The sequence below is a fragment of the Diceros bicornis genome, chromosome X (genome assembly GCF_020826845.1).
Source record: "Diceros bicornis minor isolate mBicDic1 chromosome X, mDicBic1.mat.cur, whole genome shotgun sequence".
Classification (NCBI taxonomy): domain Eukaryota; kingdom Metazoa; phylum Chordata; class Mammalia; order Perissodactyla; family Rhinocerotidae; genus Diceros; species Diceros bicornis.
In genome coordinates, this window is record NC_080781.1 from 40,513,663 (window position 1) to 40,539,040 (window position 25,378).

Consider the following 25,378-nt stretch of genomic DNA (forward strand, 5'->3'; position numbering starts at 1 on the left):
GTGACGGGGACAACAGGGGAGCCAGGAGCTCTGGGCACATGACCTGGACCATGTCCAGCAAAGAATTGGCTGTCTCACTTTGAAAATGAATCTGTACCCTCTCTTAAACTGTCCCCATTCTCTAAAACCCAGAGAGGCAGAGAGGCTGCTAAATTTACATTTAAAGCAACAATGTTAGGAGCCAGGTCAAATGAGGATCAATTAGGAATGAAGACAAGCCTCTCAAAATATAATGTAATGAAATCAGAGGAATAAATGCAACTCAGAAAATGACTTTATACAATTTTTCAGGAATTCATCTGTTGCATAAAGCAAGATACAGCCATACAAAAAACAGAAAACAGGAAGTTGTTACTAAACACGTATTTGAAGTGTTTACACATATTTTTACACATATTTGACAGAAGGAACAAAGAACACTATATTACTGAAAACAGCAACAATACTTAAGAGAAGACAAAGATGGCCATTTTTTTTCCTAGACAAGTAAACCATGTTGTCCATGGGTTCAACCTGAAGGCCAGGAACCCAACTTCTGCTATTCTCTTTACCTGTGACCTAAGAGTTGACATGGTCCATTTTCACTTTCCTTAATAATTGCTGGGTCATTCAGAGTACGTTTGACCTTCACCACCATACTAAGAGCAGGGTTTCACAACCTTGGCACTACTGACATTTTTGGCCCTGGCTTCTACCTACAAGACACCAGTAGCAGCCTACCTCCCAGTTGAGGCAACCAAAAATGTCTCCAGACATTGCCAAATGCCCCCTGGTGGGGACTAAACTGCCCTTGGTTGAGAACTGCTGCACTAAACCATGTATTCTCAGTGAGGGGTGATATTGCTCCCACGGGTGTGAAAATTGGTTCTTATGGGACAAAAACATTTATAGATATTACAATGGTTTGTAGCCCTCTAAAGCACTATAGTACATAAACAGATATATAGTAGATTTGTGGTATTAAAATTCCAATGGGAGAGGTAATTGGAAAAAACATTTTTAAAGGCTCCTTAAGGGTACAAGAATGAAAAGAAGGTGGAGAGTCACATTGCTAGACAATGCCCAAATTCTCATGCTGCTGATATCCCCTTAAATATGCAAGTGAGAACGTGATGCTTCTTAATGTGGTACTTTTAATTAGTCACATGTTCAGGATGTGACTCAAACCAGACTCGATATATTACTATAGTACTGAAAAATTATAATAAATTCCAGAAAGCATGCCAGATTCCATTAATGTAAGATTCACTAGTAATAATAATAGTAACAGTAGCAGTACTAATGCTATAAGTAGCAATGATAACATAATAGCTAAACTATACTAAATGCTTACCATATGCCAGATGGTACATTTAATGAGAGAACTCTTTATCATATAAAATATTATCATATTTCATCCTCACACTATTGTCATCTCCATTTAATTGGTGAGGAAACTGAGAGTTAGAGAGGTTAAATAAGTTGCCCAAGGTCACAGAGGTAGAAAATGGTGGAAACAAGATTGCCACCGAGGCTGTTAGACCCAGAGCCCCAGCTCTTCACCTTACGGGATACTGCCTTTGATTACAAGGTGGCGTCTTTAAACTCTTTTAAAACACCCAGTTACAAATGCTATTATTCAAAGAGCTCAGGGCTTCTCCCTGCCTTTATTCCCTAAGTTATCTTACAAAAAGCTTTATCGTCAATTCTCAGTCTAACAGGATTATACCGAGCAGTATGCTTACTTGTCCTTGAGTGATTATATTACTGTACTCTGCGGGATTAAGGCTACCTGTTCTTTTGGCTGCCTGGGTGTGTGCCATTCCACCCCCACCATCACCATCACTTCATGTGTGTGTCACTTGAAGCTGGAGGTTCCAAGAGGACAGCCACTGTGCAGCCAAAATGTGCTCAGGACACGTACAAGGATCATCTGCCGAAATAATCCCACGATCGTTTTTTTAAGTTGCCAAAATTATGTCCTTGCTCAAGAGACTAAGAAAAATATTATGTAGTTTGTACATTACCAGAAAACAATTTGAGCATTTTGCCACTGTGTTTTAAAATATCAATCACAAAATACCAATTTAAAAAGATAAGTTGGATTTTTGGAAAGCAGTGACCTGGCTTTGGATTTGTGGTTATATTCATTTTTATTTTATACACAGACTAGAAATTAGCCATGGTTAAAAATCACAGCTAACTCCTAATTATTTACGGTGGAACTCCAAATCCCACCCTGGGCTTCTGACTTCTGAGCAGTCACGTAACAGCTCATCAGAGCCTCTTGTCAATAGCCTGGAGAAGCAAGGAACAAGTAGGTATTGATCTTTCTGAGGTCACAGGGGTCAAAACACCACACTGAACTTCAGGGGGTTTCTGGTTCACATAAATGATTCATGGCCGTTAAATAACACCACAAGCCACAAGCCAGAAAAAACAGTCTCATTACCTTATTTCTGAGGGAATTTCTTTTGGTGTAATCTCTGTAAATGTCAGTTTCTACACTTACATAATCACTATTTATACACTCCTGAAAAAACGCGATGAACTAACATCACATGCATTTTTCACCAATGGCACACTTTGCTTCATTATACTTTATGGGTAGAGCTGGACAGAAAGAAGGAAATAATAAAGAAAGGAACAGAAATCAATGAAATTGAAAACAGAAAAATAATACAGAAAATCAATGAAATAAAAAGCTAGTTCCTTGAAAAGATCAATAAAATTGACAAACCTCTAGCAAGACTGCAAGAAAAAAAAGAGAAGATATAAATTACCAATATGAGGAATGAAACAGAGGATATCATTATAGATCTCACAGACATCAAAAGAATAATAAGGTAATGCCACAAACAACATAAATGTGACAACTTAGATGAAATGGACCAATTTCACTATAACAACTCACCCAATATGAAATAGATCATCTTAATAGCCCTATAACTGTTAAAGAAATTGGCTTCATAATTCAAAAACTCCCGAAAAAGAAGCCTCCAGAACCAGATGGTTTCACTGGAGAATTCCATAAAACTGGATCAGACATTACCTTGATATCAAATCAGACAAAGTCAGTACAAAAAAAGAAAACATAGACACAAAAATCCTTAACAAAATATTAGCTAATAGAATTCAGTAATATATAAAATATTTATACACCACAAACAAGTGGGGTTTATCTTAGAGAAGCAAGGCTGGTTCGATATTTGAAAATTAATCAATGTAATCCACCATCTTAATAGGCTAAATAAGAAAAATCATATGATCATATCAATTGATACAGAAAAAGCATCTGTTCATGACAAAAACTCTCAGAAAACCAGCAATAGAAAGTCCTAGCTAGAGCAATAAGTCAAAAAAAGGAAATAAAAGGCACACTGGTTGGAAAGGAAAAAGTAAAACTATCTCTACTTGCAAATGACATGATTGTCTATGTAGAAAATCCCAAAGAATCTACAAAAAACAAAAACAAACCCTCCTAGAACTAATAAGTGAGTTCAGCAAGGTCACAGGATACAAGATCAAGATACAAAATCCGATTGTATTTTTATATCCTAGCAATGAACACATGGAAACTGAAATTGAAGATAGAATAACATTTAAAATTGCTCAAAAAAGAAGAAATACTTAGATGTAAACCTAACAAAACATGCAGAGGCATTGTGTGCTGAAAACTAAAATACTAATAAAAGAAATCAAAGAAGATCTAAATAAATGGAGAAATATGCCATGTTCATGAACTGGAAGACTCAACAGAGAAAAGATGTCAATTCTCCCCAAATTGGTCTAACACAATAACACAAATAGGTCTAACACAATTCCTATGAAAATCCCAGCAAGGTTTTTTTAAGATACACACAAGCTTATTCTAAAATGTATATGGAAAGGAACTAGAATAGCTAGTTCCTTTTTTGAAACGAATTTTGAAAAAGAAGAATAAAGTGGGACGACTTGCTCTACCTGATGCTGAGGCTTATTATATAACTCTAGTTATCAGGACAGTGTGGTACTGGTGGAGGGATAGACACATAACTTAACGGAGCAGGAGCAGAACAGAAACAGACCCACATGCATACAGCCAACTGATTTTTGGCAAAGGAGCAAAAGTAATTCAACAGAGTAAGGATAGTTTTTTAACAAATTGTGCTGGTACAACAGGATAGCCATAGGCAAATAAAATAAAACCTTGACCTAAACCTCACATCTTATATAAAAATTAATTCAAAATGGATCACAGACTTAAATGTAAAGCATAAAACTAAAAAAATTTTAGAAGATAACACAGAAAAAAATCTTTGGTTTGATGAAGAGTCCTTAGACACGACACCAAAGCACAATCCATAAAAGAAAAAAATGATAAATTGTACTTTATCAAAATTAAAACTTCTGCTCTATGAGACTCTGTTAAAAGGATTCAAAGACAAGCTACAGACTAGGAGAAAATATTTGCAAATCATATATCTGACAAAAGACTAGTATCTAGAATATTTAAACAAAGAATTCTCAAAACTCAACAAAAAACAATCAGAAAATGGACAAAAGACTTGAACAGATATTCACCAAAGAAGATGGATGAATGGCAAATAAGCACATGAAGAGATGTTCAACATCATTAGTCATGAGAGAAACGCAAATTAAGACCACAGTGAGGTATCCCACACACCTATTAGAACAGCTGAAATGAAAAATAGTGACACGACCAAATGCTGGCAAGGGCGTAGAAAAACTGGATCTTTTATACACATAGTCATTTCCTGACCCCCCATTACTTACTAGCTGCTATGTTCTAAGTGCTATCTATATATTACATTAATATTTTTACAACAATTCCATTATTATATTTGTACATATACAGCTTGTTTGCCTCAGAAAAGCTGCCCATGCTCTCGGCTCTGGGTAGGACCGCTTTGATAATGGCCTGCTTTATGAAAAAAGTTATGAGAAGTACAAAATGTCACAAGTCAACTCTCCACTCTCAGTGGAAAATTATTTGGTCTTGTATATGTTGGCAGGGGGACAGAAAAGGATTTATAAAATAAGATGAAAAACAAACATGATTTAACCAAGCTCTGAGTATCGAGGGCACCTACTAGGTGACCAGACAAATAGGAGCAGGAAGTAATCTCAGAGGTCACCGAATGCAAAGATTCTCAATTCTGTGCAAGGTAAACCTCCTTCCTTGCTCTTATTCTGCTATACAGAACAAAGATGGTACCACCTTATATCTCAAGTATAAAGCCAAAAACCTGTAATTTTTCTTCTTCAGGTTTATATTCTCACAGATGAATTATTTTCCTTAATACAACTCTTGAGATTGATGCCAGGAAATTGAAATTCTAATCACCCCAAATTTTACAACATAAAAACAGTCCCTAACACAGCAAGCCTTCTTACAGGTGGTACTGCACAGTAGTTAAGAGTATAGACTCTGTCGCAAGACTACCAGGGTTCAAATCCCAGCTAGTCCACTTAAAGCTTTGTGACCATGGGCAAGTTATCGCTCTGTGCCTCAGTTTCTCCAGCTCTAAAATGAAGATAATAGTAGTAGCTCCCTTATAGGAATGTTATGAGGATTATCCTAATATACCCATGGCATCCCAAACAACACCTACAGCACAAGTGTTACCTATTATATGACTATCACTGATAAGCCCCACACAGATTCTGCAGACTTCCCCCCGGATCTAAGGCTGAGACACTCTAGCCCAGAAATGGTGCAGCTGGCAGTGGCTGAGCCCAGGAATCCCTGCCTGCCATCAATCTAAAAGTCCCTGATGGAGGAGACTATTCTCTCAAATTCCAGTCTTCTCCCTGCTCCAAGGATGACTATGAGGTCCTTGTTTCTTTTCTCTCCTCCAAGATAGGCATGCTCTGCAGCTGTCAGTCCCGTGCATACTATCTTTTAGAGAAGAGAATACAAACTAAAAGCCAGCAAAGAAAAAAACATCGCCACCTTGTGGCTTTTCGGAGAATTCTTCTTCACACCTACGCACTACCCAAGTGTCTTCCTTCTTGTTCTCAGTCAACGTTCACCCTCTGCAGATCTGAAACGGAGGCAGGTGGCGAGAGTACCTCCAATGATGCAGAGTGCACACTTAGAGCTGAAGGGACCTCGAGAAAATCTGACAGTGTGGTTTCATTTAACGCTGAGGGAAACTGAGGCCCAAAGATATGAGTGGCTTGCCTTAAAACCAGAGCCCGAGTTAGGCTATGGGTCTCTTGACCCCTGTCCCAATGTCCTCTTTACTGTAAGTCACTAGAGCTCACAAGCACAGTTTGGAATTCAAATGTTCTTTAAAAATCAAACTCAGGTCAGTGCCCTTGCATCCTGACACAGCTGCAAAACCACAGGCAAGGGACGCCCATGAGGCTACAACAAATGAGGGTTACGCAGGAAATGTTACCTCTTTTGTGCACTCAAGCAAGAAGAGACACAGCATACAGTTTCCTCTTAAAACTCTAATTGTCTCTTTTTATTTCTGGTTGATGAGATTATTTTTAAGGCCTTAGGTTTGATTTCGAAGGAATGTGAAATACCAGACATTGCCAGCAGCTATGTCTATTCTCTTTTCTGCAGCTTTAAGACTTTTTGAAATCTTGCCCTAATGTCACTGCTCTAGCAAGGTCCAGGTGTTTCTAATTCCTTGTGTTTTTACACCGACAAAAATTTTAATGACATTCTCTTCCTCCCAGAAAATTCAATACTCTGAATTTGTATTTATTGTTTTTTATTTTTAATCTCTCCCCAAAGCAAAATAAAAACCTTCCATGCACTAAGCTGTATCACACCCTGCATGGGCATCATGACAGTTAGACACAAAACTGGCCTTGGTTTCACACCAACCTTATATTAAGCCATGACAACATGGGCGTTGTGCCTCCACCAATGATCCAGACGGTGAAGAAGACAATGAGGAGAGTGGTCGTGAACATCATCTGGCGGGCGTAGGATGCAGTGTCTCGGATGGCCAGCGCAAATGCCATCGCTCCCCTGAGGCCTATAGGGACCAAAGAGGAAGATCTCCTGGTTATAAGCACAAATGACAGTGTGTCCTCAAATCCACTGCTGCCACTCTGGGCTAATAAACTGTATGCACCTGTGCTTCGGGAGTCAAGTTATTTTATTCAGAAAGAAGAACCTCAAAAGAATATGATTTTCTCCCATTTGAAGTTTTCTTTTGCAAAATGTCCAAATACCATGAGAAAAACACTGCACTACTTTGTACAGCACACTTTAGAATAATAACACTCTTTTATTACTGAAATAATTTTCCTGCTAGTAACGTGAAATAAAAAGAAATATACATAAGAAATAATAATATAAGCTCTCTCAGTCTGTGATCGAAGCACTACTCAAGCACTACACAGCATTATTAACTTCAGAAACAGGCTAGGTACAAGTATGTCAAATGCATATCTGTGGTTTGTGTACCATGAACCACAAAACAGTTCATCATTTCCTTAGCAAAGCCACGCAGAGAAGTAAGAATATAACCTGATCTATATCAGTGGTTGGCAACTTTTTCTGTAAAGGGCCAGGTATTAAATATTTTAGGCTTTGTGGGCCAAGAGGAAAAATCAAGGATATTATGTAGGTACTTATATAGGAGAGAGAAAACAAACTTCCACAAAATTTTATTAACAAAAACCAAGAATATAATAATAATAACTGGGCAAAATTTGTTGTAATACAGGTCTACCAAAGAAAAGAATGGAATTCTTTTGGGGGGTATATTTTACTTAATTGGGTTTCAAAGTTAGTGTCCTTGATCATCAAATAGATTGTAAATATTCATCTGTAAAAGCCATTCTTAGCCCTCGAGGTATATGAAAACAGGCAGCAGTCAGATTTGGCCCCAGGGCCGTAGTTTGCTGACCTCGATCTACATTAACGGATGCTAAGATTAAGTACCAACATTTTAATGTTTTAGAGTTTATCTTTCTAAGTTCTTTTGTTCCTTCCCCATACCATGCTCACAATTTGTTCTATAGTAAATACTGAATCCATGGTCTTCAATAGATATCTAGTATAAATTCCTATTCATCAAGGGCATGACTGTATGCATATTATATGAGAGAATGAAGTTATACCCACTATTATCTGTTTGTACTTTTCCCAAGCATTTCAAAATTTCATTAATCTGAGAATTTCACTATAATTCAATAAAGAGTGACTCAATAATAGATAAAAAACAGAGCAAAAGTTAATGTCTTCTATTAATTTGTCCTAGTGAAATATTTATATATATCTAGATCACCCTACAGCCAGCTATGTCATCGATCAATATTTACGCCTTTAAAAGGGATGTTGTCTCAAAGAAGAAAACTTGGGGGTTAGAGAGAGACGATGTGTGCTACATTTTTCTTTATTAGGTAAACATTGTAAGCAATATGAGAGTGAAACCTCAGGTATTTCATAGCCTTGAAGAATGAGTTCCTTTTGAGAGTCGGATTTCTCCTAGCAGGAAATAATTTTTATAGGAGACATCTTTAAAAACAGCACTGTGTACTTCTCGGTCTTTTAGTACAGAAGAAAATGAACGTATTTTAAGTTTATCTAGGTGACCGAGTTATCTCCAATTCATCTTTCTCTTTTCCACCAGCACCTTCCTAATATTAAAGAGGATCCTGTCATTGCCCTCCTCTGAAACCTCCAATGTTTCCCAGCTGCTCCTGAGGAAAGCCCAAACTCTTTGGCACAGTATTGGAGCTTCTCCGTGGCCTAGACTCCAGCAGTGGTTCTCAAGGTGTGCTTCTCAAACCAGCAGCAACAGCAGAGAACACATTAGAAATGCAAATTCATGGGGCCCATCCCATACCCTCACAATCACACTCCGGTGGTGGGGCCCAGCAACCTGCTTTAATCAGCCCAACAGGTGACTCCTATGCAACCTAAAGGCTCTCACCAGTTTGGACACGATTTTCCTTTCCAAGCTCACCCTCTTTCTGTGTCACTCCACGATTCTTATATTTAAACCAGATTGCTACCCTTCCCTGAAAAAGCCACATATGGCAATGCTTTCTTGCCTTTCCAACCTGCTGCCTCCTGAAATTCCATTTCTTCCAAGCCCAGTTCGAAGGTTACGGCTTTGTGAAGATGGCCCTGGGCCCTCCTCTGCTCCACATTTATTCCATACCTCTTTTGCGCAATTCACCACCCTCGCTTTGGAGAAAGTTAGCTCTTTGTACACCTGTCTCCCTACAGTGCACTCTGAGCTCCTTGAAGGAGGCTGGTCTCTGTATCCTCCACAACCTGGAATTGCGGCTTCTAAAAAGAGGATGCTCAACAAACGTTTGAGAGAGTGAAAGGAAATCATTATGGCAGGCTGTATATTTACGTGCAGATGCGAGCATTAGACCCAGTGACTGCTTTGCTGAGCCGTGCCTGTTGGTGTAATTTCAGTATGACTCTTGGAGGCCCCCAAGAACGACTGCGTGGCAGTCAAGAGCTGCTCCTCACTCTGCCTCTTGTACAGACCCTCCTCCTCCCCTACACAGGACAGAGGTAACTTTAAGGGTCCCAGTGGCCTTTTGTCCCAACATATCCTCCTCTGCTCTGCACAGATGCTTCGACTTGGGTCTCGTCTGACGCTTACCACTCTCACTGCACCATCTACTCATGCCAATTGCTCTCTCCTTTCTTTACCTCCACATATTTCTTCATTGTCCTCTGTCCCCTCAGTAGCTTCTCCACACTTCTCAGCTTTATAGTGGAGAAGGGGGCATCTGGGAGACAGTGTAAATCAAGCAAACAATCACAGCTATAATCTTCCGATCAGGGATTCATCTTGCTTATATATTTTATTTCTTTTGCTCCATAAAAGTTAGAGCTAGGAGGCAACTCAACTCATCAGCTCAATTTCATTATTTTACAAGAGAGGACACTGCAGCTGAGAGGTGTTGAGTGACTTGGCCCAAATTTTTTTCTCATTAAAGACCTATTTTTCCTTCTAATTTTAGGTCCGGAGCCCTTCTGGAAGATTAAGGGTTATGAACGTCTACTAGAAAACAATCAAGCACTTTAAATACTTATATATCTCCAGCTCCCTTGGGTGGTAGAGATAAAATAAAGATGCAAATATTTTAGGGGAGAATGTTCACATTTGGTAGCATGGTTTTCAAATTCAAGACTAACCCCGTTTAACATGTACCTCTGTCTACTCAGCACTGCAGGGGATACAAAAGAACCAGAAACTTGAATTTCTGTTTTTTTAAGAGCCTTATTGATTATATTTTAATCATACTAACACTGCTTGCTGAATAAAGCCAGCCCTGGTGGTCTAGCGGTTAAGATTCAGCACTCTCACCACCACAGCCCAGGTTCATTTCCCAGTCAGGGAACCACACCACTCATCTGTCTCTCAGTTGTCATACTGTGGTGGCTGTATGTTGCTGTGACGCTGAAAGCTATGCCACCGGTATTTCAAATACCAGCAGGGTCACCCATGGTGGACAGGTTTCAGTGGAGCTTCCAGACTAAGACAGACTAGGAAGAAGGACCTGGCCACCTGCTTCTGAAAAAATTGGCCATGAAAACCCTATGAATAGCAGCAGAGCATTGTCTGATATGGTGCTGGAAGGTGAGAGGATGGTGAAAAAAGACTGGGCAGGGGTCTGCTCTGCTGTACACAGGTTTGGTAGGAGTCAGAATCGACTTGAAGGCACTAACAACGACTGCTGAATAAAACTCATTTTCTTTACATTTATACTTTTTTACCTGAAAACATCATCATGTGTTGAAAATTCCAGCCAATCTTATGCCTTCTGCCCAAGTTGAGGAAGAAGGAAAGCGGGTAGATATGTGCAGCTCTGCCCAGGAAGATGGCAACCTGACCACGAGGTGGAGGTTAAGGGCCCAACATGTTTCCAGAATGGCACTTTCACACAACTTCTGATTGAGCAGAGAATTTCAGGAATGCCATGACACCTCACTACAATCAGGAGAGTTGCACAAAGAAGCCAGGCTGTCTAGTTTCCCTTTAAACAAGTCTCAGCAACAAATGGGATTAAACTGGCCAACCTTCCCAACCTTCTGGCTCGTAGGGATAATTTCTGGCCTGTTAAATGCACTGATGTAACTTCTTAATTTTAATTAAACTGGTATGGACCAAGTCTCCAATCTACCTAAAAATGAGTCCAGAAATAAGCTAAGATACCATGGCAAGGGTGGGGAGTTGAGAGAAGCAGTGTGTTGGGTTCTATTGGAAGAAAAATCACAAGAAGAAAAAACTACTAACCCCTGAGTCAAACTATAAAGAGAAAGTTTGCTGGGTAAGAGCTCGTAAGCTTCAGTGTGAAGTAAACATCAGGGGCTCAAATGACCGGGAAGATCTTAAAAATAAGAGGTGGGGAAACTGAAAGTATTGCTAATACATTTATATTCCTCGCGAGAATCAACCTGGGGAGATTTCTCTACCTAAGAGGCTGAACTGTCTTTGAGAGATGTAAGAAATGGAAAAGGAGGAGTGTGGAAGGGGAACTCCACTGTGGAAACCAAAGAATTCAGGGAAACCGGTCATTCATCATTTGCTGAGTTTAGAACAGAGCCCAACAGAGAGATGCACACTGCCCTGGTCACAGAAGGAAACCACTGTGCGAGCCAGAGGGACAGGGAGTTTCCGGTTCGGCAAAGCACCAGCTGCCGGAGCTGCAGCTGTTTCAGACAGAAGTGAGGGCGGAACTATCTTCTGCCTTCTCCAGGGTTAAGTACTGACTGTTTTTCTTCTTTTATCTTTTTCTTTGGTTTGGTTTTGCTTTGTTTTTAACAGAAGGAAACAGGTAGTGCTTATAAAGCACATTCTATCCCAGAAGCCCTATGCAAAGTCCTCAACTGGTCAGTGGCCTTCAGGATTCAGAGGACCTGGCTCGCCCTCGACAAGGCCCTCATCTGTAAACAAGGGCTGCGCTCTCACTATCTCTCACAGGATGTCCTGCTGGGAATACAAATCAAAACGACATGCAAGGTCTTTCTTAATCAAGAAGAAAAACACTGATCCCCCAGATTTTTAGCTGTCAGTCTGTTGAGTGTGTAAATCCAAGAAATGAGCCCCAGGTGAAGCAGATAACACCCTAACTGGAAGGCTGCTGGCACGGCATTAGGCCACTATTGCCGTCTAGCTGCTTAGTGAGTATCAGTTATTCCTGCACAATAAATGAAAAGCCCAGAAGAGAAAAATGCTCCTTTTTTGCCAGCATCCCAAGATCTAAGGATACCCATGAGGTCTTACAAAAGGCAAAAGCGAATGCTCAGCAATAGAGGACGACTGCTCGGTATTTTGAAATCCAGGCTGAGCTGGACTGCTCCAGTTCCAAGCCCCAGAAAAGTTCACTTTAACAAAAACAATAGGATCTGAGGCCAAGTGAGCAAAACCCTCAGCTGTCGATCCACTGCTGGGCATTCACATCCCTCCTCACTTGAGAGAAGCCAACCCCCAAAACTGTCTCTTCTCCAAAATCTGTGCTCACAATGGGACCAAATCAGAGAACCAAGTATTTTTCCATTTTATCTTTTCTTCCCCTCCTTTTTTTTGGGGGGAAAAAAAAAGCGTCTTTTCCACCATGATCTGTAACAGCAGGGAAGCTCAGGTGCCAGCATGTTCACTGCCTGCAGGCTTCCCTGGGCAGTGGAAGGAAGGGCTACCCGCATCGGGTGTGCAGTCCAGAGCACGAGTAACAGAACCTTCAGGTCTTCCAAATGGGGAACCTCCTGGATTGGAATTCACATGGCAATGAAATAAAAATAATTCTGGGGACTGACACAGTTGCTGACTTTTAGATCTGCTAAGAAGGGCACTTTACAAAACAAACTACCACCCGCCAAGCACCAGCGTAACAGAAAGGCCATCTTACACAGGAAATGCAGAAAGGACAACCTTAGAATCAACACCTTTAAATCAAATACATTGAGCTTTATGAACCACTTAAGCCTTCTTTTTCTCATCTTAAAAACACCATGAACTAGTGCCGACTCAGTCACCCACCAAAAACAGAAATTATTATTATAGCTTCCCCAGCAGTGGTCGCCTCTCCATGTAGAAAATGGTGGAACCAAAAAAGGATACAAAAGCTCCAATGATGAAAACAGGGCTGAAAACGTGCTTCTGGAAGGTAAACAGCGCCAGGCCCATGTAGGAGAAGATGAAGTTCTCTGCCAGGAAGTGTAACACCTCAAAGAGCTACACAGAAAGGGAAAAGGAAGCCGTAAACCCCGCGAGTCCCCCGCCTTGTGTTCACAGGCAACTCATGAGGACCTAGGGCTCTCTCCCACCTGCTTTGTTCGACTTCTTGATTCCACCGACAGATTGTTGTAGGTGTAATGAGCTTGTGTGATTCCACAGAAAAGGACAGCTACAACGCCTGGCGAGAGAGTTGAAAAAAAAAATCAATGGAAAAAAAGAAGCAGGAAAAATCCTTACTGAAACAAAAAGCTAAGGTAGGCCGGCCCAGCATATGCAACTTCCTGAATATTTTTGAAAGTTTCCTATTACAGCAGTCCCCCCTTATCTGTGGGGGGATACATTCCAAGACCCCAGTGGATGCCTGAAACCGTGGATAGTACTGAATCCTATAGTTACTATGTTTTTTCCTATACAGTACAGCATGGATACGCTGGACAAAGGGACAATTCATGTCCCAGGCAGGATGGAGCAGATGGCGTGAGGTTTCATCACGCTACTCATAATGGCGTGCAATTTAAAACTTATGAATTATTTCTCGAATTTTCCATTTAATATTTTCAGACCATATTTCAGTCGACTGCAGGTAACAAACTGTGGAAAGCAAAACACAGATAAGGGGGAACTACTGTACTGAAAGCTCCCCCTGCCCTCACCACTCATATCAACCTTTCTTTATCCCAACGCTGCCTTCCTTCAAAGCCAAGGCTCCTGACTTCTCCCCTTGCTCCAGTTTTAAGGGCGTTTTCTCCCTTCCTCTAAACACCTACTGAATTTATCATCTGTATTTGGCATTTAGCATTCATTCCCTCAAAGAGACCGTAAGGGCCTATCATACACTTTTGTCATATTCCTCTCTGTTCTTAGAATTGAATGAATTTAATTTCAGACTAATGCTTTGTATTTCTGCATGGTTTAGGGTTTCAGACAAAACAGATCCAGAGTACTAGATCATTTATCCAAGTCCTGATGATCTAGATTTCCAGTTGATGGTAACCATTTTGTTGTGCAAGACAACTGACACAACTTGGACTCTGCCTATACATTTACATATAATTTTCAAGTTTTAAGGAAGTGGGGCATTTTATAATGCTGCATATAAAGACATGTTGCAATATTTTGAAAAGATGATAAAAGGACTTCCTAACTACCTGGATTATGTAGAGTAATTGTACTTGAGTTTTCTAACAGAAAAATTCAGTGATTTATTTATTTACTTTTTAATGAGAGAATGTGAAGAACTAAAACCACATGATCACTCACACTAATATATGAAACTGGCACCATAAAAACATGGTATTGAAAAACAATGACTAAACAGACCAGAGACAAAACAAGCAAAAACTGCCTTCACACTCAGCTAAGTAGATGCAAAATTATCTTTAAAAGGATACATATTTTGCTTGCTATTGCTACTATTTGTAAAATAATGTAGCAATCTAGATGAGGCTACAAATAAGATGTTAATATATTCAGTAACCTTTGAAGCTAAACATCTACTTCTAGTTGGAATAAGTACTCAGAGACATAACTGAGTTTGAAACAATAAACTTTATCCTTTAAAAATATGTAGCTTTGGGAAACTAAATTACTCATAAGGCAGAACACCAGCCTTGCTCAGCAATCCCCCATATGGACACTCAGTGAGCAGTTAATCAACTCCATGCAGCTGCTATTTAAGAATTCTTCCCTTCCCTCAAGCTCCCACAGACCCCGCTACAGTGAGGGGAAGGATGGCCCAAGGGTAGAGAAAACACACCTGTAAACCCACAGGCTTCTGCCAAAAGGAACGTGCTCCAGGACATCAGGAAGAAGAGTGCCGTCTCCAGCAGGGGGAAGCAGTGCAGCTTGGTAAACTTGGTCACGTCAGCCCCTGTCAAGGAACTGTCTCCAGGAACAAGTATCAGGGTCACCAAGAGCCACAGTCTATTGGCCCAGGATGCCTCCCTACGGGCTATCTTTTCCCTTCAACTCTTCTTCTGGGGCCCCAAAGCTGCTGCTTGGTTTTTTTTTTTTATTTTATTTATTTATTTTTCCCCCCAAAGCCCCAGTAGATAGTTGTATGTCATAGTTGCACATCCTTCTAGTTGCTGTATGTGGGACGCGGCCTCAGCATGGCCGGAGAAGCGGTGCGTCAGTGCACGCCCGGGATCCGAACCCGGGCCGCCAGCAGCGGAGTGCGCGCACTTAACCGCTAAGCCATGGGGCCGGCCCTGCTGCTTGGTTTTTAAAGTAATAAAAGTTAAGCTTTACAGTAGAATAGAGGTTACCGAGGGCTGGGAAAAGGGGGAAAGGGAGGATACTATTTAATGGGCACAGAGTTTCTGTTTGGGATGAAAAGGTTCTGGAAACAGATAGTGGGGATGGTTACACAACACTGTGGTTGTACTTAACGCTGAACTGTATACTTAAAAACGGTTAAAATGGCAAATTTTATGTTATATTTTACCACAATTAAAAACATTAATAATGTAATATACCAAAAGCCACTTAATTGTACACTTCAAGTGGGCGAATTGTATAGTATGTGAATTTTATTTCAATAAAGATGTTTTTACAAATTTAAGCTTTCTAAAGAAACTGGAAATGGGTTTTCTGTGCTCTTTGCAGTGTCCACAGTTCTGAGAGGCACAATCTTGGCCTGAGGTGTGACTGGCAGGTTAGTTCTGGCAGTGCCGGGAGTGCCTCACGCAGGCCTGGGAAGACAAAGAGGTCAGACTCTGACCTCTATGGGTTACTACAGCCTGAGTCCACAGCAGGTGCCTAATGAATGCATGAGAAAGAGAGAAAGAAATGCACAACTCCTGGGGCAACTGTAAGGGTGCTGGTGTCACCTTTTGGGACCAGAGATTCCTCTCCTAACACTGCCATTCCATGGCGGGCCAGCCTGAAACCATGTCATGAGTGGTTTCACTGAGCACTATAAGTCCCCAGGGCATCAAAAGGGCCTCTGTGAAGAAAGCCATCTAAATCTGCACTGTCCAATATGGTAGCCGCCAGCCACATGTGGCTACTGAACACTTAAAGTGTGGCTAGTCCGAATTGAGATGTGCTGTAAAAGCAAAACACATATCATATTTCAGAGATTTAGTACATTAATAATTTGCATAAGTTTGGTTAAGAATTTGTACATTGACTGCAGGCTGAAGTGATGTGGCTCGCATTTGTGGCGCCCATTACATTTGTATTGGACAGTGGTGATCTAAATGCCCATGAAAGAAGGGATGATGAAGGGCTCAGCACACCTGTGGAGGGCTTGCCTGCTCACTCCACACTTTGCTTTTACGTTGGTTGGTTGGTTTTTAACTAAATATTGTGCAGTCCTTTGCTTAAGGAAGACCACCTTGCAGTAATTCCCACTGATGGCCCCCGGCTAGTTAGGGCCACGTTAGCCCCATTCGGCCCAGAAGAGCAGACACTCCTGTGAGGTGGTTCCTGATTCCCAGCCTCCTCCGGGCTCTTCGGCTCTTTTCACCCCCCTAAAACTGATGCTGCCCCCAGGCTCTCGTCTCCAACTGGTTCATCGGAGGGAGAGAAAATGCAAAGGTGAGGACAGAGCTAAGCCTAGAGTTACTCTCCCAAACATTTTCTGAGACCCTTAGCTAGGCACTTGACTGCCATGTTTCACCAAAGGGACATATTTCAGGAGCCCCCAGACCCCAGGGGAACAATCTCTTTAAGATTCTGATCTGAAAGGAAGAACTGAGAACTTTCTTTTTTGTAAGTATCATGCCACATAATCATACCCAGGCAGGCACAGAAACTGCCAAAAGGATATTAGAGCAGTCACAACGCCAGTCACAGCTCCCATGGTAAAAGAGCCACTAAATATACCTAGAAAAATGCCAACCGACTTAAAAAAGGCCGCAGCATCGAAGGCATGAGTGTTCAGCCCCGCTGGCTGGTAGGCAACAATAGACCTGGAGTTTAAAAAGAAGAGAGAGTTAAAAGGGACCACACTGGTTTTATACCATGATACCTAAAAATTTCTACAACCATAGGTAGCTACACTCTGCCGAGCACTCTCTATGGTGTATTCATTCAATTTAATCTGAATCTAGTATTAGCATTCGGATCACTGCCGACTGGACAAAGCAGCATAACTTTACCAACAAAGTTGATAAACCTCATTTAGAAAAACACCCAATTCAATATTTACCACTTTTAAGACAGGCCTCTGAATTTAGCCCAGTGCATTCAGGAAGCCAGAGTCTCTCTTCCCGGGCAGAAATATTGTTACTTACGAGGACAGTACAATGGCAACAGCATCATTTAGAACGCTTTCTCCAAACAGAAGTGCATAAAGGTCCACATCTGCATGCAATTCATTAAATATCGCCAGTACGGTCACTAAAAAGTGGGCCAAAAGCATATTAAATTAGTTTCAGTTTCTGACTTTAAGCCATTGATGACAAATTTATAGAGGCAATTCCTATCTTTGGTGGGAGAGGGTGGTCTGGGAGACAGTAAGGGAGTCAAAGACGGGTTGTCTGTATATGACAGAAATGAAAATGGCTTCCCAATCTGAATGAGGCATGATATGATGCTTGATCTCATAATGCTGCACCGAAACACTGCGTTTTCCACTGTAATCCCATCACACTTTGAAAATCTCTCTATTACAGAACTTAAAAAAACAATCACATTCATGTGATTTGGCTCCACCGGTGAGCTGAAATCTCTTTGAAGGCAGAAACCCTATTTTATTGACCACTGTGCTCCCAGAACCCAGCACAGCGTCAGGGCACAGAGAAGGTTTTAATAAAGGTTTGAGAAATAATGAAAGTCTTCACTTATGACAGACTATACATAATTACACTTCTCAGAGTCGTCACATTTCTCAGGCATTTAAGAATCAGCTCTTCTCCAGATCAGCAGTTCTCAAACTTTTGGTCTCAGGACTCCTCTACACTCGTAAAAATTATTGAGGCGTCCAAAGAGCTTTAGTTTTGTGGGCTATGCTATCAATATTTACTACATTAAATAAAACAGAAAAAATGTAAATATTTATTCATTTAAAATTACTAATAAACCCAATATATGTTAACATATTTTTAGTGAAAAATTATATTTTTCAGAACAAAAAAAAATTAGTGAGAAGAGAGCCATTGTTTTACATTGTTCAAATCTCTAACATCTGGATTACTGGAAGACAGATGGTTCTCCTATTTGTTTCTGCATTCAATCAACAGATAGTCAATATCACACATTATGCAGCCTCTGGAAAACTCCTCTCTACTGTACACTTGTGAAAGAATGAAAGTAAAAATGAAAAATAATGTATTGTTATCATCATTAAATCAGTTTTGACCTTATGGACTCACTGAAAGCGTTTTGGAGTTTCTCAACTTTGGTTCTACTGACATTTTGGGCCAGATAATTCTCTGTTGTAGCAGGCTGTCCTGCGTACAGTAGGATGTTTAGCAGCATTCCTGGCCTCTACCCACAAGACACCAGTAAGTAGCATTGCATACTCACTCCCCCTCCCACGAGACAACCAAAAATGTCTCCAGACATTGCCAAATGTCTCCTGGGGAGCAAAATTACACCCAGTTACGAACCACTGCTCTAGATATATACATGCAGGCAGGGTTCTCTCTCAACACTCACACCCGACTACCTTCCTCTTTGTTAGTTTCTACGATAAGGACTTTAAAAACTAAAAACTCACTTCCCCAGCTTCCCTTGCAGTGAGTGCCACCTCTTCCTGCCTGGAAGAGGGTGGAGAGGCTGGGCACAGCGCAGTCATCTTGCTTCCATGGGGCAACTAATGTGTGTCTGAAACCCAAGGGAAAAACTAGAGAAACTGAGTGCCTGGATGCCTGATTGTAGCGGGACCTCTGGCACCAGCTCCGGACCATTAGCCAAGATAAACAGCTATTTGGTTAAGCTAGTAGTAGCCAGGTTTTTCTGTTATTTGCAGCCAAAGGCATTACTAACTGCTACAATTAGAAAACTAAACCAAACAAATACTTAGCTTAGTGAATTATTATAAGCCAACCACTTTTGTAATCATCATCCAGTTCAAGAAATGGGGCTTTGCCAGCCCCTCTGGAAGCCCTCCCATATGTTCCATCCCAATCTTAAACCCCTTCCTTCACTCAAAAGTAACCACTAACCTCATTTTATAGTAATCATTTCCTTGCATTTCCTTACAGTTTAATCATCCAATGCATACTTCCTGACACTATCGTTTGGTTTTGCCCATTTTTAAATTTATTTTTAAAAAATATTTTATATCTCTTTTACTCCATGAGTTCCTCCTCCCCATTCCTTTCTGTAGGCTCTCTTATCATAATGCCCTATTGTTTGGTCCTCTCATTTCTGAATTTTCCAATCCTGATTATACAGTTCTTTCATAACTTCTATCATTTTCCTAATTTCTTTTAGCTTCTGCTGGAATATTAATAAAGTTTCATTTGCTTTGGGACCCTATTTTTGATATGACTTAATTATTTGTAACTTGATTACTCATAGGGGTTACCATCATTTTTTTCTTACAGTATGTTTGCATGAAGTTCAACCTCAATCCATTTCTGCTGCTCATATTAAGTGAGGTGGGTAGGGGGTAGAAGGCCCAGAATAGCTCTCCTAGTTTCATGGCTCTAGGGCTCCCTCTTCTGGTTTTACACTGAAGTATTAAAAATATGGCCTCTGGGTATAGCCACCACCCCAATACTTTCTGAGATCTGCTTCCTCTGGTCTCCTCCTCCATTAGTATCCGAGCTTTCTTTCTCCTTTAACCCCCCTCATCAATCAGGGTCTGTGGTCCTAGCAGTTCATTTTTAGAGAGTGGCTCTGTCCTTCCAGAGAGCTCTTTGCTGAGTATTTTCTGAGCCCTGAGGGCCCAGGTCACTCTAGCAGCCTCACACCTCCTCCAGTCTCCTTGCCCTCACCCACAAATTGAAGCCCATAAAGCCCCCTCCCAGTTTTAACTATTGTTATCCGATGTGCCCACAAAGTTCTTTACTCCCAGTGGGGACCCCTCCTTTTGAGAGTGAATACTTGTGGGAAATTTCTGGCTTCCCTGACAGTCAAAATGATCAGCAGCCCCTCCTGTCCCCTCCACTTGCTCCTGTACAGCTGCTGTACCTCTCCCTAAGTCTCACGGGTGGTTTGACCCCACCAGTTGATATCTGGAGATTCATAGGGATACTCTGTCAGCTAGTTGTGTCTCTATGTTTTTTTCTTTCCCTGTCCTGCTTTCTCTGTTATTTTTTTCTTTTTTTGTGAGGAAGATCGGCCCTGAGCTAATCTTCCCTTTTTGCTGAGGAAGACTGGCCCTGGGCTAACATCCGTGCCCATCTTCCTCTACTTTATATGGGACGCCGCCACAGCACGGCTTGCCAAGCGGTGCGTTGATGCACGCCCGAGATCCAAACCAGCGAACCCCGGGCCGCTGCAGCAGAGAGCGTGCACTTAACTGCTTGCGCCACTGGGCCGGCCCCTGCTTTCTCTGTTTTTGTTAGGGATTAAGGGAGATTCCAAAACTACACTGCCCCCATTATGACTTCCTTTTCAAAAAGTTTAATTCATTTATTGAGAGTAAACAAAGAATAACTTGGATTTGAAAAATGTCAACTATATCATGAGGCTGCTCCAGATAATTACAAATTTATGCACTAAAATCACTACTCTAAGCATTCAGATGCTAACCACACATCAACAGGGGCACTGCCAGCGCTATGGTTCCTAAAGGAAATGTCATCTTCATGACACAAGAGACAAAATCAATCTCTTCCCTCCACCCTTAAATACAGTTTATCAGGTCACACAACAGGAAACATCTTTAGGGATCAGGCTAAAAAAAGTTCTTATTTTCTGGATTATTTATTACATGAACAATATTTGTGGCTCCTTACAAAAAACCTGTGATGTTTTTACGTGTCAACTCGACTGGGCCTTGAGGTGCCCAGATATTTCACTAGACATTATTCTGGATGCAACTGTGAGGTTCTGGATGAGATTAGCATTTCAATCAGTAGACTGGTTAAAGCAGATTGCCCTCCCTAATGTGGGTGGGACTCATCCAATTCATTGGAGGCCTGAATAGAACAAGGCAGAGTAAGAGAAAATTCGCTCTCTGCCTGACTGTCTTGGAGCTGGGAAATCAGTCTCCTCCTATCTTTGGGCCTGAACTGGAACTACACCATTGGCTTTCCGGGTTCTCAAGCCTTTCAACTACAGATCTGGGGACTTCTCAGCCTCTATAATCTCATGAGCCAATTCCTTATAATCAATCAATCTCTCACTCTCTCTATACACACACACGTCTTCTATTTGTTCTGTTTCTCTGAAGAACCCTAATTAATACATAACCTGTACTCTAGTAGCTTATCATATATGACATAAGAATTGTCTTGTTTTTAACCTGATGTTGAAGAAAAATTAACAATAATAATAATAACAACAACAATTATTAAGGACTTAGCAGGAAGCAAGCACTACACTAATCATTGTACAATCTTATTTAGTCCTCATAAAACCCTACGCGGGTAGTACTGTCATTTCCCCAATTTAGAGACGAGAAAACAGGCCCATATGATGGGCTGCTTTCTGCTGCAGTATCAAAATTCCTAAAATCTCAGTAGTTGAACCCAAGAGAAGTTTTATCCATTACTCATGCAACATGACCACTGGGGGTTGGCACCAGAGGCCTCTGCTCACTTCAGTCACTCAGAGACTCAAGACTGGTGGAGGCTAATCTCAACGAACAGAGCATAGGGCTGGCAGCCCAGGAGACCTGGGGCCCAGCACTTTATCAGTCAGGGTCGTGTCAGGAAACAGATGGTACTCTCAAATTGAGCAATTTGAGGAGTGTTTAGATTATGTATAGAAGCGTGGGCAGAGTACAGGAAAACCGCAAGGAATAGGGCAGTACTTGAAGCTGGAAACAGGGAGCTTTTATAGCATCCCTAGGCTAAGAGGGTCCAGGGAAGGAGTGATTACTGGAACCAGGAGCTGCGTGGAGAGGGCTGCCTGATAGGAGCTTGCGACCTTTGATCAAGGGACACAGCCAGCCCACAGGGACCCTGCATCTCCGCCCTCCTTCCAGTCTCCCACTGGTGCTCCCCTGTGGACAAATCCAATGGGAAACTAGAAGGCAATGGAACCTTTGAAATCTTCCATACAAGTCAGCCTCCTGGCACCGAGAGGAGAGTGCAAAAGGGTGACAAGGAAATCTGGAGGGGCCATCCAACTGGCTATGAGAACTTGGCACACAGCAAAGTTCAAAGATTTAGTAAAGTGAAGGTTTGAGCCACATGATTCTCAAAAGCCCTTCTGACCTTTAAATACTGTTTTCCTAAAATATTACAGCTATATAGTAAAAAATAATGTATATTTAACTCATTTATCCAGGACAATAAAGGCTAGCTTGCATAATTAATAGTAATAACAATTAACACAGCACTGATCTGATTTTGGCTGCTCTGAATTTCAACTTCTCATTCTCCCTGCCCATCATGTTATAAAACAGGGCAGGAACTCTGCCATGCCCCTCCTGAGCAAGCCTGTGCCTGACCAAGATGAGGAATACTGGTCCTGACAAGTGGAAGAGGATTGTATGTGTGGGGGTGGTGACAGGCTGGGTGAGTGGCTTCTAAAGGGAGGGAGTAAACAGACTGTTTCCCCCACAGCAGGACCCACACAGCTGTTTCCAAATGGACATGAATTGAGAAATGACAATGAACTGACTGAAGACTGCTGGTATGGGTATCTAAAAAGCAGGAAAAATAAAATAAAAGAATAGCTGATATAGGAAGAAGGAAAAATCAAGAACTTGAATTTGTTCATTCAACTAACTATTCCCAAACACTTCATCTGTGTACTAAAGAGCACTTAGCACTTGTGAACACTCAGTACAAAGCGGCAAGTACTGCTATGTACAAATATACTTGAGTCAAGAGCTGTGGGAGCAAGTAGCTGAAGGAGTAAGGGAATAATAACTAGGCAGGTGGCAGATTTGAACTGAGTCTCAAAGGATAAGCAAAAGACTGACCAGCCTGGGTGACGCAACTAGAGAATTACTCTTTGACAACACACATCACGGATTTTGAAACCTGTGAGTAGGCCTGATTGACTCAAGGGATACAAAAGTGACAGAATTAAAATGAGAAGAATCAGTTCATGATGGTTCACAGGAAGGAATAGCACTCATTTTCTCTCGTAGCTGCCTAGGAGTGCACTACAGCTTGGAAACTTACATTTTCTTTCCTGAATTGAGGATCCATTTAAAGTAACAGTCCACAGGGCCGGCCCCGTGGCTTAGCAGTTAAGTGCGCACGCTCCGCTACTGGCGGCCCGGGTTCGGATCCTGGGCGCGCACTGACACACCGCTTCTCCGGCCATGCTGAGGTCGCGTCCCACATACAGCAACTAAAAGGATGTGCAGCTATGACATACAACTATCTACTGGGGCTTTGGGGAAAAACAAGGAGGAAGATGGGCACAAATGTTAGCTCAGAGCCGGTCTTCCTCAGCAAAAAGAGGAGGATTAGCATGGATGTTAGCTCAGGGCTGATCTTCCTCACACACACACACAAAAAAAACAGTTAAGATGGTAAATTTTATGTTATGTGTTTTTTACCACAATAAATAATAATTTAAAAAGGGAAATGTATGCCCTTCTTAGAAAAGCCATGTCAGTCTGTTATCCACTTACTGGTCTCTTCCTCCACGATTTCATGTTGATACTACAGTCTCCCTACTGCAACAAAAGTTAATGATTGCTCGGAACTTTTTAAGATTTAAATAATGGAATATCATAATGGTAAAGCCAGATATGCAAATACCTGGGTCAGTGGCAGAGATAATCGCTCCAAAAAAGAGACAATCTGTGTAGTAAAATTTATCTGAGAGCTGTCCCACAATCTTCATGAGCTTCACCACACCATATATGAGATTTCTGTAAGAAGAGAAGGCAAACTACATCAGAAGAAGAAAGGAAAAGAAAACCCTCCTAATCAAGCAACCTAGCAAATACACAAGCACAGTAGCACTAGAATACTGTACCTCAAGGGAGGTGTGTGAAAACATCAGGCAGCTGCTGTGGTTGGACACTTACCAGGAACACGTGCAAATAAGACTTGGGCACCAAGTAATAGTTTGCAGTTAATGTCATCTTGTTGAAACATCTAAACATTTCACTTTTATAAGTTTTGCTTACTTACAACTATAAAGTATGGTCCTCAATTAGCAATAAAGTTAAGGCATCTTAAATAACCGGGCAATAGAGAAGAAAGGAAGAGAAAGAACCCTGTATAATGTGTAATAAATTATGACAAAACTCACAGGATCCTAAGATAGTATTTTAAAGTCATGGAAATGAGTGGACTGGATGAAGTGGGAGAGAAAAAAATGGGTTGGTCACCAAGATCCAAGGGATCAACCTTCTTTGCCAAGAATTAATTCAAGGAAGGGAAAAGAGGCAAAACTCTCTAACCACCCTATTAAAATATCAGTGTACCCATCGACATATCTGGCCTCACACTCTTTGCATGGGTTACACAGGCCAGCATAGCCCTCCTTATGCTGTGCAGAATGTGACATGGCCCAAAAGGGACCACTAAGTTAACTATTTCAACTTGGCCAGGGCACATTTCCTACAGGACAGCTTACAAATTGGGAGGAATGAGGAGTGTTAAAAGGCCTAGTACCTGTTACTAATGGGGTGTGTGTCTGTGTGTGTGTCTGTGTGTGTGTGTGTGTGTGGTGGTAGCAGCTGTAGGAGAAATTAAGAAAACAATCCCATTTACAATTGCATCAAAAGAATAAAATATCTAGGAATAAATTTAACAACAACAAAAATAACCACAGAATAAACTCATTGTACCCTAAAACCAACCCTCTAATAATAAGATTCTTGAGGGTAAGGACCATGTCATTGCTCAACTTTGTACCCTGGTGCCTAGAACAGGAGATTGACTAAGCTAGTAGCTCAAGAACTATTTGCAGAATTGAATCCTTTTGAGAATAAATAGCTATCACTTAATGCTTGCCTACTGTGTGCCGGGCACTGTTCCAGACACTTAAACAGTTCTATTTCAATTCACAGTAACTCTATGATAGCGACCTGATTTGCCCTTTGTTGCTTATCAAAGGCTTCTTTCATCTACCTTTTAAATATTTCCTGAAACTAGACCTTCCTCTCCACTTCCTTCTACCACAAGCTGAGACCTGGGGAGAAGACTTCTCTCCGGAGCCTTTTCCCCAGCTTGCCT

At 41.3% G+C, this 25,378-nt stretch overlaps 1 protein-coding gene across 1 annotated transcript in view; it reads right to left on the reverse strand.

Moving 5' to 3' along the window:
* Positions 1–25,378, reverse strand: part of SLC9A7 (solute carrier family 9 member A7) — a 158,296-nt gene that overhangs the window by 45,762 nt on the left and 87,156 nt on the right. The window contains exons 5-12 of the mRNA XM_058535726.1: positions 23,951–24,063; positions 17,402–17,507; positions 16,931–17,077; positions 14,917–15,017; positions 13,250–13,338; positions 13,044–13,157; positions 10,700–10,811; positions 6,827–6,980 (exon numbers count right to left, since the gene is read on the reverse strand). Coding sequence (XP_058391709.1) covers positions 6,827–6,980; positions 10,700–10,811; positions 13,044–13,157; positions 13,250–13,338; positions 14,917–15,017; positions 16,931–17,077; positions 17,402–17,507; positions 23,951–24,063 — 936 coding nt within the window. The remainder of the gene's footprint in view (positions 1–6,826; positions 6,981–10,699; positions 10,812–13,043; positions 13,158–13,249; positions 13,339–14,916; positions 15,018–16,930; positions 17,078–17,401; positions 17,508–23,950; positions 24,064–25,378) is intronic.